The 12,547-nt window shown below is 42.2% G+C and overlaps 1 protein-coding gene across 5 annotated transcripts in view; it reads right to left on the bottom strand.

The window, feature by feature from the left end:
* Positions 1-1,257: 1,257 nt before the first annotated feature.
* The window catches only part of FGF13 (fibroblast growth factor 13), a 244,399-nt gene continuing 233,109 nt past the window's right edge, over positions 1,258-12,547 (bottom strand). For all 5 annotated transcript variants that reach the window (XM_071757989.1, XM_071757992.1, XM_071757994.1 and 2 more), the window contains 2 exons: positions 6,966-7,164; positions 1,258-5,713 (listed from right to left, as the gene is read on the bottom strand). In XM_071757989.1, the coding sequence (XP_071614090.1) occupies positions 5,577-5,713; positions 6,966-7,164 (336 nt within the window). In that variant the 3' untranslated portion in view covers positions 1,258-5,576. The remainder of the gene's footprint in view (positions 5,714-6,965; positions 7,165-12,547) is intronic.

Here is a 12,547-nt window from a genome sequence, read left to right on the forward strand (position 1 = left end):
TGGTTTTCAGTTTTTAAGTATTAAATTTTCTTTAAGGTGTGGGTGACAAATAATGACAAAATACTTTTTGGTGCCATGCAGCCTATTCACTAATGAATTATTTTTAACAAGCATCAGCTGTGGTCCTCTCAGTGCTGCTGCTTCAGAAAAGCTCAGAAAAATGAGAGTGACAGACAATGCTCAATGCTGAGGAACCCCCTGGGAGATGAAATCATTCATCCCACCCCTCCAGTTGTTGAATTTAGGTGAGAAATGCTACATGTGGGGAAAACATTAGGTGTTTGAAATTAATTTTCCATATGTGAGATTTCAGAATCTTTTCACTTCCCAATCATTAATCATGATCTTTGGAGGGAACCCTATAAACTGTCTTCCAGTTCCTGATGAGATGGAATAATTCATTACTTCAGTTTCTCAGATTAACATAAAACATGTTTCACATTAGGGTTTTCCTTTAATATTTAAACTTCCTCATGAGAGGAGCTGCAGAATGCAGGGTGACTGAGTGTCCCCAGACTGATGTGGCATGGTCCCAAGGCAGGGTGAGCTGCTACTGGAGCTGGCAGGCATTAAAAGCCACCATACACCAACAAACCCAGCTTGTTCCAGGACTCTGCTCTTGAACAGGCAAGAACCTTGGTGTCAACCTGCCAGGAAAGAGCAGGACCCTATAGCTCTGCTCACTCATGCCAGGGAAGAGGATTTCTTAAAAATTTACCCCCTGAATTGGAAATTTTGATTTGTCGGGAAGATTTTCCCCAAAAAGAGCTGAAAAAAGTGCAAATCTGGTTTTATTAAGGGTAAATTGCACAGTAGGATTTTTTTTTTTTTGCTAAGAAATGGCTTTCTTTTAAATAGGCTGTCTAGTGTTCTTTTTACATTAGTTTTTCCAGGGACAAAACCAAGCAAAACCATGTGGTTTGTCTTGGTCTTGCTCTGTGGAGGAAACTGAGCTCCAATACTCAGAGCAGCCATTCCTTGAACTGGGAAAATGCATCTCAGTGTGTGTGTACTCCCCATGCCCCATGGTGAGGCTAAAGTGAACTCAAGTATCCAGTTGTGATGCTCTTGGCTGGACCACTCAAGTCACCCCTCTCTGCTTCAGGAAAGCTTAGGAAAAGGACAATGTTGATAGGAAAGATTGATCCCCAAAGGCTAAGCAAAGAGTGTGGTGCACTGGTGATGGGGTGGAAAGCTCTGAAATATCTACAGTGATTAAAAAGTCAAAACCCAGAGAAGATGGAGTCTGTTTTAGAGAGAGTTATTTATTAGAAGATAGGAGGTTGTTACATACAGATTCTGTCCTGCAAAAGTGTCCTGGTCATGATATGTCAGGGAGACATTAAACCTGTTAGAGCTGGCTCTGGTCTCCACACAGAGATACTCAAGACACAGCAGAGCTTTGCCAGACCTGACTCTCATGCTGGTGCTCAGCTGGGGAGAGGCCTGGCATACCACAGCATCCCTGAGCTCATTACACTGTCTTTATCCCACTGGAAAACCTCACCCGTGGGCTGGAAACCAGCAGTAGGGACCCAAGACAGTGCTGCAGAAGGGGCACTGCTCTTCACTGGGATTACTTGGAGATTTTTTTCCCCAAGAAGGGAATTGTCTTCCATCGTGCCAGCGATGAACATGGCTGAGCAAGTGGCTACGGAGATACAACCATGCTATGAGGTAGCATGAGGTAAATCAAAAGAAAAAAAAGAGAAGAAAACAGAAAGATCTCTGTGATACAGAGAAGAGCTCTTCCCATCCTGCCTCACCCCAAAACCAGACCTGAACCCCCTGCAGAGACCTCTGAGAAAGCAGCTCTGACAGGTGGCTCAGAAAAAAGACAGCACTTTTGCCTTGTAATAGCTGTGTTCCTAGAAGTATTTCTCCCAGTTGCACGGGTGACCTGTTTTGGGTTGGCAGGCAGCATTTATCAGCCTTTCAAAAGGTCACCATGCAGCTCAGGGCTTTGCGAAGTAAAGCCCAGGTGCACCAGAAAGCTGCTGGGCTGGTTTTGTACCTCCCAGGCTGACACTGGGCAGCATTGCTGGAGAGGTGGGGACAAGAGAAATGGCATCAGCCATTCTACTGGCATTAACAGAAGAACCTGAGACCAAGCTTTCTGCAGATGGTCAGTGGCTCACAGCCAGCGTGGGGCTTGGCTTCACAGCAGCCTCTGGGCTGTGTCCTTACTCCAGGTGTGCATCTCGTATGTGTGGCAGAGCACAGGGGGCTGAGCAGTGGCTGTAAGTTTTCTTTTGGTAAGACAGCCCACACTTATTCAGCATCCATTAGATTTCTTAAAGGAAGGTATTATCCAGGAGTCATCTGTTTATTTTTCTAATTTACAGGTGCTGAAGGATAAATAAGTACTCTGGAGTGTGATTCCTTAATCTGGTCCTCTGCTGAAGCCAACATTCTCATTTACCCAATGGACTTCACTGGGTGGTTCATATTATCACTTACACTTCGCTGTCTTTAAAGGCACATTTAACTCCATTTCTCCTTATTTAATGTCAGTTTATGGCTCCAGAGACTACATGGACATAATGCCCCGCTTTGGTCATAGTACAGGAGCATTTGTTTATTTGCAGGACTCAATCAAGTGTCCTTTCAGTCCACAATAATCTCAAGGAAAAACAATAGTTGCAACAGGTTTGTCAGAAATTTAATGTAATCGTCAGAAACAGCTGTTTATGGCTCATCTATCACCAGATCTCTCCCCTCATCTCAATCCAAGAGTGGCCTTTGTTAGCTTGGTATATTAGAAACCTTTGAAACTTGGGCCTTGGCAGTGAATACTGACAGCTGATGCCAACATCAATACAAAAGATGGGTCAGAATACAGACCTCAGAAGGGACAATTTGTCAGATAAGCTTTTTTCTTTCACTGCAGATGACATTCAAGGTTGGAGGTCCTGGGGCTGGGGACTGACAGTAAGACTGCAGCTGTACAGCAAAACAGCAGACCTCCAGCTATTGTTAGGATGGTAAATGTTCAGCATAGAACTAGCTTGACCACAAATTTCCTAATTTTTAATCAGGTTTTTTGCTCCTAAGGCACTCGGACTCCCTAATAAGTTGGATATTTGGGGCTGGGAAAGTTATGACAGCTGTTCCCCAAGGCCATAACACACTTTGTTAAGGGATGCAATGCTCCAGACCCACTGAGTTAAGAAAAATCTCTGCCACATCTTCAATTTTTATGGATTTCTATGGCATTAATTGTGCTCCCACCTCTTCATCCTTTGGAACGTGGTGAGCTGAGGACCCTCAGGGCCTCTAAAGAACAGTTAGATTGTGGTATTTGGGGAGGGCAACACCTTGCTCTGGTATGGGAGCTCAGAAAGCCAGAGTTCTTTGTTCACTATTTGCCACAAAACAATGAACCTGGGGGTTTGAACTGAAACATAAGCTGCTGCCCTCCTCTCTCAGCCCCAGCCTTAAAAAAACCCACTGTCCCATTCTGGTCTGAGATCTAATTCCAGCTTGGTCAAGTGAGAGCAGACAGCAGAATATTTAATTTTAATTTCAGGCTAACATTTCTAGGTAGCTTTTTGTCTCAATTTCCATTGCTCCTTTCTAGAAGTGGCAGCCACCTATGATAAAAACATGTTCCTCTTAGGATTTCTTGGAACACACTGATGAGTGAAGCTCACCTGTCAGAGCAGCTTGGATGTTGTAGATGAGAAAACTTCTCACTGGTGTTTTCAGAGAGAACAGGCAGGAGACAGGGATGCTTTCTCTCCACAACATACTCACAAAGGCAGGAGGCATGGGAGTCTTTTTCCTCAAGCCCAGCTACAGCTGCCCCTGAAGTGTCCCTGCAGAGCAAACACTGAGCATCCTGAAGGTATCAGCCTGGCACAAGCAGTGCTTGACTTACTGGATCTTTTTGGGACTGGGGGCTGTGGGGAGGTGTGCTGGGAGGTAGCACTAGGTGGCTGCAGGAGAGGAGGTCTGGCAGGGAGGGCAGACACCGAGGAGCTGGAGAAGCTGAAAGCAGAGGAATGCAGCTCACTGGGGCTCCAGCAGCGCACAGCAGAGAGGCTGTGACCAAGACTTTGTGGCACTGAATAGTCTCTATGTTTTGAGTATCTCAGCTGGGCATAAAAGACCAGTTCTAACAATATCCAAAAGAAAAAGCATGTTCTCAATTGCCTGGTGTACAGCATTATGGGGGAATAACCCATTACATAGAAAGATTCTGAACATGAATTACAGTATCTTTCATAACTTTATAATTTAACTGCCAACCCTTTCCCTCAAAATTAATCATGGATGTACATCATAAAACAGCTTTTTAAAAAAGTACATCTTAATATAAATAGTTTATTCAGTGCATGGTTGTGTATACAACAAATAATAAACAACTCTTTTGTACAAGGCAGCAAGCTGCCTGTACAGAACTATGTCAGTTTTGGAGCACAGAATCCAATGATGATTAATGCACAAAATCTTACACATCATGCAACTCTATGCCAATATTCCAACTTTCTCCCATGCAACAGACATGATGACCTAAATGGAAACCTAACTACATTTTTTTTAAACAATTGTTTCCAATAGCATGTATAAGTATATGTTGTTTAGGGGTAACCTGTCCTAGAGCTTCCTCCTACACAATATTCACGTGCCCGTTACAGTGAAAGAAGGACTTTTACAAATAAGACATTTCTTATAAAAAAATTAAGTCACCTTAATTCCACAGTTTCTGTCTTTAGAAAAGAAGCCACGACAATAGTTTAACATGACACACAAAATGGAATTAAGAGAAATCTACACTGGAGGATAATTTTATCCCTTTCTGTTAACTTCCACTTGGGATAACAAAACAACTCAATTCCTACAGACTGGGGTTAGCACAATAACTTTACCAGAAACTACAAATCTATAAAAATTTATATTTTGTTGTGTTTAAAACCACGAGAACACTGTTTGCTTGAGCCTGAGACACCAACTCTCAGTTCCAGCCCTGATTTTAAATGATTTTTTTAAAGACATAGCTTTAAAGACCCATTGGATTTGAGAAATCAAAAAGTTGCACTATTCCAAATTAAAGGATACATTTTTTATCAAGCCTTAGATATAAAACGGTAAGCCAAGGAAACAACAAGAGTTTACATATTTGTTTTTTGTTTGCCCCTATAAAACATACAAGCATTAAAATTTCCGTTGAAGAGCAAAAGTGGTCTTTTTCTGAGTTGGAAAGCAAATTCTTATCAGCAGTGAATGCTGTGAAATGTTTTGTTTCGGATTCCACAAAGCATAGGAGAGAGAGAGAAAGAGAGAGAGAGAAAGAGAGAGAGAGAAAGAGCTGGACATTTCTTCTCCGAGATTTATTCCGTAGTTATGTTTGCTGGCTATCCAAGTGCCTTGGGATATGCACAAGCATATTCTACATTATTGGGGTATATCCTTTGACAACCAGTAGATCTAATGGCTGATAAACGAGTGACCTATGCAAGTTCAGTGGCTTGTCCTGGGCAATTGAACGTTTGGATGAAAGACTGCTAGTAAGAATTCAACTGCATCCAGAGGTAAGGTTCTGTTTAGAGAGCACTTGGCTTGCCTGAACCTGGCTACGTTGACTCGTTTTGGCTCATGGATTTACCCCCGTTTAGCACTCCTGAAACACTTCTGCTCTTTGTTGGGGTCCCACTTCCAGATCTTGAGAACTCTGTGAGATCGTGGAGAGAAGGCTCTTTGTACATGGCCACTGCAAAGCAAAAGAGAGGCAGCAGGTCAGAGGGTGTTCAGGGCTACTCAGTCTCCTGGTGCAAAAACCCCCAGCTGGCAAACCTTGGGATTTTTCTTTCAGCAATGTGAAATGCAGGCTGTGAATGAAAGAAACGTGGCAAGGAGACCTTGTCCACTTCAAACACTTCCTAAAAGCTTCTGAGCTCTTCTTTAGGGGAATGGCATTTTTGAGAAGGGCAAAACCACAGCTCCCTCCCTCTCCCAGTTGAATCACCCACCTACTCACTGCACTTAAGAAACTCTGCAAGTGAGACCTAAGCTGGTATAAGCCAATATTTCCTTAGTAGTGGTGATATGGCACTGTCAACCACAATGACTTAAACTTGATAACTTGTACACATAGCCTAAGCAGTGACTACAAAACTAGATTTTTCAGTCTTTTCCTTCCTTTGTTTTCACACACCTTAGAAGAGAAGATGAACCTCGACATCTGTTGCCTAAAACTTAGTCCTAAATACAGACTGCCAGACTAATCCAGCATGCACCCAGGGCTATGCACCTCTGAGATACCCTCTCTGAAGTCAAAATTACATGGCCTTAGAAGTTTAACTATAAAAACTATAACCCTGAAGAAGAGGGCTTCATGGCTTTTACTGAAAGAGCATATGGAAGCTGGTTCTTCTGGAGAAAAGGAGCACCTCCATATCAACTGAGATGTCCCTCTTTGCATTCACCATAGAGGGGGTCGAGTCTGACCACAGTCTTGATTCAGATGCTTCACTTAACTAGGATGTCTCTAGGTCCTGGATACACAGCTGAATGCTTATACCACATGCATTGTTACCTATAACATCACCTGCTGATGCCACATTATTGTGGATTAACAAGCATCACACATTAGACCTTTATCTCCTTTTAAAAACAGACAAACAAACATCCTGCAACATAAAGAACAGATTGACAAGTTATACAGCAAGCTGCTGGTGGTCTGTGAGCAGATGTTTGAGTCATTTCAGGTAGAATTTTCTTATCTATAACAGGCACTGTGGACTTCAGGGCACAAAGATACTAATATGTGTATTTGGTCAGATTAGTGAAATGCAGAGGTAACAGAGAAACCTAAAAAAAGCAGCTCTGGTTACATGAGGTGTGCTACAGAACTTCATACTCCTGTTACGACAGTATCCAAACCCTGCAAATACATAGGCACAGCAATTAAACATCTGATATCAGATAATGTCAGTTCAGATGGAGAAACCCCAAGCAGTTACCTTTTAATGGTTTTGGAAGAAAGTGTGCTGCAGGTTTATTTTTCTTCACATGATTTCCTTTCATTATTTCTCCTTCTTTGTTAAGACCCAAATACCAGCCCCGGCCTGACTGTTGCTGTCTGTAGATCATTGAAGAATATGTCACATAGTAGTTTTCAAATACTGACTCTTTAAACTTGCACTCGGGTGTAAAATGTTCCTGTAAGAAAGTAACAGATCAATATGTGCAATGTCAAATCTCACCTCAGTTAATGAAAAGCATCCACTATTCACTGTTTTCTCAATGATTAGGACATACCTCTTACCATCCACCTGTGAAACATGGACATTAAAAGTATTAACAAAAGAGTAATATAATGTGAAACCCATGAAACAATGCTGTGAGAAGCTCATGGCAGAATAATAAAATCTTTTTGATCAACGAGTTAAAAATCTAAATGAAGAATTATTGATTGATGGGACTAATGGACATTAGGCAGATGCAGCCCCAAGGGACCTGCCAAGGTCCAGCAGCACAGGTGAGAAGGAAAGCCATGTAATGCCTTTGTGCATTGGCCTTAAATGCTTCTGAGGAAAGTGCAATACAAATTCAAAGCCTGGATGCCAGGAGTAAATGCTCATCTCTTACTAACCCAGCAGTATTAAGTTAGCCTGGAGCAGCTGCCTCTTTGGTCTAATCTGTGCTGCTTCTCTGCTCATGATCTGAAAGCCTGGCTGTCAGAGACCCAGGCAGACATCAGACTCTGCTTTGGGACTGACAAGAATGAAATGGTACCACAGCTGAAAGCAGATAGGATCAAGCTCTAGTCTTCATGCTGAACTGCACTGTTTCTTTTGGGGAAATGGCTTTGAGCTAACCTAAAGAGCAATAATCCAGGAGAGAGTCTTTTTCCTCCTGCTTTCACTCTGCAATGATCTTTACTTCATCAGTACATTTTGGTACTATTGTCCAGCTTCAAAAAAGGCCTGGGAGGGACCTAAGACCAAAATCCCAGTCATAACAGTACCACTCAGCTTCTTCCTAATGCCTTTGGGTGCTCCAGCTTCTTTAACATTACAAATTCTGACAATGTTTCACCTATGGACCCCTAGAAGTCCATAACACATGAAAAAGGAAAGGCTGATGGTGCAGATGTTACTATCCATGTCTCAGCAGCCAGCACCAGTGGAGCTGCCCTTGTGCTTAAAGTATCCTACAGCAGTGCAAAAGAAAGAAGCAAAGACTGGGCTTGCATAGTGATTGTAATTTCAATTACAAAAAACAAAAGAAATTGTATGCCTCAGGAGCTTGAGGTGTTCTTATTTAGTTTCTCAAGTATTCTTGTGTGAGAAAAAGATGGGATGTAAAAAAACCCCACACCACTGTGCATTTTCTGCACATCTTTGGCCATTTTGTCTTCTCACAGGAGAAACAAAAACCTCCTCCCACTACTCACTGGCATTTGCTTCAACAAAGAATGTGAACTGAGCCATTTTCTTCTTTTTTCTTCTTCAAGCTAATTGGCTGTTGTTTAGTTAATTGATGATTGGTTTCACTTGCTGTCAAACAGGGAGATTCACTGCATTTTTCCAAGATGGCTAAAGAAAAGCTGCCTGTCACTGTTCCCTGCCCAGCCTCAGCCATGTTAACGATGCCTATTGCAAGAGCATCATCCAATTAGCAGCAAAATGGAAAACTACAGTGCTCCCACTGGAAGATTAGGGTTTATGTACAGTAATTTGGAGCTGTTTTGGGTACAAAAGGCCTGCTTATCCACAGCAGCAGAGGGTCAGATTGCAAACAGAGCCATAACATTTACACTGGTTCTCTGAGGAAGGAAGTTAACCACACTATGAGCAGCAGGAGCCAACAGCTCACTGAGTCCCTTGAAACAGAGGGACAGAAACAGTGGGGAGACAAAAGGACAAGACAGTAAAAGACTCCCTTTGGAACGGAAACGGAATGATGGGATGAATGGTGGGAATGCTGGGCTGCTGCAAGTGAGGTTTCAGCAGAGCCCACACAGAGCCAGCCACCAGCCACCCCAAGGGCATCACCGAGAGGGGCAGGAGCTACCATGCAGTGATTTCTGATGACAAACAGGGGACCAGGGAAACAAAGACACCTCTCTATAGTGTGCCCAGTTACCACATCAAATTCTCTCCCAAGTTTTCCAGCACTGAAGCAGAACACCTCATTCACCTGACTGGCTTGGCTCAGAATCCTGCTCCTTACTCTTAACTGACATCTCCTTAATTCCTTGGCTATGGCTGCAGCTCCAGAAAGGTGCTGCACTGTGGGAAAGGCATCCTCCTTGCCAAATAAAAGTTGATCCTTCATGAGCTGTTTGCAGAAGCTGAAGTGCTCTGCCTGCTCCTGAATACTAAGCAGCTGCTTACTTTTTGCAAGGGTTTGTTGCCACCCGTCACCTGCCTTCAGTTTAACCCAGTGTGTGTCTTTCCTACTCATTAAAAAAAGAGCAAGGGAGGAGAACAGAAGAGGGAAGTTCTGAATGAGAAATTCTAGCAAGTGGGCTCCTGGCTTGGGGGGGTATTTAAATGAAAATTTATTTTTCTGAGCTTGGCAATGTGCCAGCTCAGCTGGGTATGGGCAGGGCTACCACGAGCACATCAGTTCAAAGTAATGTGCAGATCAGCAAATGACTATTAAGTTCTCTTTGCTGGCAAATTCTCTAATAATTTACTGAGTGAATAATCTAATAAATTAAAGTCAGTGGAACACCGAGTGCCCTGATTACAACTGATCTTTTCCAGCCCATATAGTCTATCCTGCTGAAAATTCATAAATATAAGTGATGAATTCTAAGGACAGTTTTTCTCTGTCTCTCAGCTGATGTCTTGTCCATGTTTGTGATGAAAACAGTTTCAATGACTTTGGAGAAGTATTTTTACACAAAACAGACAAAAACTGGGTGTTTGTGTCAAATAGGATTTCAATCTCAGTTTACCCCAGGAGTCAGGGGTGATGATACCTACATGACAGTAAATTGCACTCAACCAAAAGCCCTCACACATGCACCCTAACAGTGAATGAATGAATAAATAAAAGCTAAAGAAATACTGTTTTCACTGAAATCATGATCTAGTCATGCTCAAGTAAGTAAGAAGATGGAGTACCAGGAGCTTCATCTTGGTTTTGAGCTGATCAGATGAACTACTGAAATGTTCCTTCATGAACACTTCATGAAGCAGCTTCATTAGATATGTGGAAAATAATTTAAAAAATAATAAATTGGTTTATGACAATATTGTTAAAAGGCCTCCTAGCATACATGGAGTGCCTGTGTTTCCAGGCATCTGGGTAGATTACACGTAAATAATCCAGTAAAATAATCCTGTCTCTTCTATATGCTTCATATATATATGCTTCATGTGTCTGCCAAGGCTGAAAGGTAAAATACTGTAAAAATGTAGTCGGAAACAACAAGAAAGAAACATTAACTTTGAAAAGTATCTGGAAGAAGTAGTGAATAATTGGGAAACCTGGAAAATGTTCTTGTACATTAAGCCTAAAAATATGTTCTATGAGATCAATGACTTTGCTTATGGGATTTATTCTTTACTTTCTGCACTTGATGAAAATCGGATTTTTTTTTCTCTCCATATCCTGATTTCTTTCAAGACTATAATGTAGCCCAGGATTCCATTCTATAATCATGAATTTTTGAAGGAGTCTCTTTAAGGCTCCAGAGTAGTGATTTTCTGCACCACTGAGCCTGCCTTCTTTTATTAACAGAGATTGATTTTCTCCATCATGGCATGTGAAGTTCCAGGGTGTATCCTCTGGATCAGCATCCTGTAATGCGCAGTGCTATCGGTGGAACAAGATGTGAATACTTTGACTTCACTGCTAGCAGAAATAACAGCTTTTTAGATCACCAGTATGAGAAGACTCCCGGATGAAAACCAGTATTTTGGGAAGCCACCAAAAGCTCTACACCAAATATGTTTTGTAGGAGGTAATGAGGAAGCCTGACCCTGCAATCGTGACTGTACACAGCAGTCGCCAGTCACAGCAAGAGACACACTCATCAAAAAGCTGGGGGGCCTTTTGAAGATAGATGCTATATAAGAACAGTTTCATTTGGGCTACACCTCTTTTAGGTGAGTGTCTTGTAGAGAAAACCATAGGTAGCACAAAGCTCTCAGGAGGTGCTTTGAAGCTGAGCTGACTGCTGGGTGAACAAAGAGCTATTGCGGAACAGGGATTTGGGGAAGGCTGGAACTCCCCTTGAGGCCACTGCAGTCTGAAGACATGGGCAGCCACATGACCATGCAAGGAACAACATTCCAAAAAAATTTATATAGAATAGATACATGGAAGTGTTTCATCAGGAAACCTCCTTCTTGGCAGGAGTGATAGGAAGGCACAATTTTCCTGCACTGTGATCCCAAAACAGCATGGAATTGCCTGGGGTAGTGCAATAAGCAGGAATTTACCAAGTGAAACACAAACTGTCCATGGTGTGTCAATTTAGTAAGGGGACAGCTTCCCCACCAATTAAAATGGAGCCCAAGGAAGCATCTGGATATCCAGCATCTCCAGAGTTAGATTTCAGGTTATCACTTTATATTTCCTGAATCTATGAGAAAAGCATTGAAAAGATCCTCTAATTATTCCCTTGACATGGTTACTGTGCACAGCAAATCAAATGCACTAACTCAAGGAAAAAATGCTCACAGTGAACTGAAGCAGAAAACACACTAATGACAAATACAGCAATTTAGAGGTTTAAGTTTTGTTCATTACTCTTTTTCTCGCCTATCAGTGACTCAGTTGTGAGAACCTGTCCAAGTCCTCTTTGCCCAGATTTTTAAGTGGCATTTAGGCACATCAATAAATACCTATTTAAAGCTTGGTGCGTCATGTCTCAGCATGTTCTGCCCATGGAATGGATGTACTGCCTGGTGACCCCAGGGAAAAAGACTCAGTGACTGTGAACAGTGCTGAAATTTAATTGAGATAGGAACTATGCATGATCATATTATTGTTCCCCTGTCTTTTGGTGATGCTTCACTTCTCTGACTTCAGCGACCAAAGCACTCCTTAACTGGGGCGAGAGAACTAACATGATATGTACAGAAAGAAGACACTGCAGAGGAAATTAATCCCATTAGGTTTAAAGGCTGAAAACTGGTTTAAAAGCTCTGCAAGATGTCCAGGAGAACACCTGTCACCAGGAGAACACAGGCCCCTTTCCTAGTCTGTCCCAAAAAGCTCTGAGATGTAATATACTTGGTATGGGATGAACAAGAAAGAAGATCTGTTTTGTCCCCAGATGTTTCTCTGCTGTATCATTGCTGAGCTGGACAGAACATCCCTGGAAGCTTGGTAAAGGAAAATCTCTGCAATTCCCTGAATGATCAAGTCCTCTATAAATATTTTAATACCTTCTAATGCTTGTCCCTGCTTTTTTTTAACTTCTGTGCCTTTAGGGCACCAGACTTGCCAGTCCTAGTTCAAAATCAGTGAAATTCTAATATTATAAAAGGAAGAATCCAGTCTTTAAACATTGCCTGCTTTGTGAAACTTGGGAAGGTTCATAAAGAAGCAAGTGCCCATTAGGTTGTTTGAGGGCTCC

The sequence above is a fragment of the Heliangelus exortis genome, chromosome 14, assembly GCF_036169615.1.
Source record: "Heliangelus exortis chromosome 14, bHelExo1.hap1, whole genome shotgun sequence".
NCBI classification, from domain to species: domain Eukaryota; kingdom Metazoa; phylum Chordata; class Aves; order Apodiformes; family Trochilidae; genus Heliangelus; species Heliangelus exortis.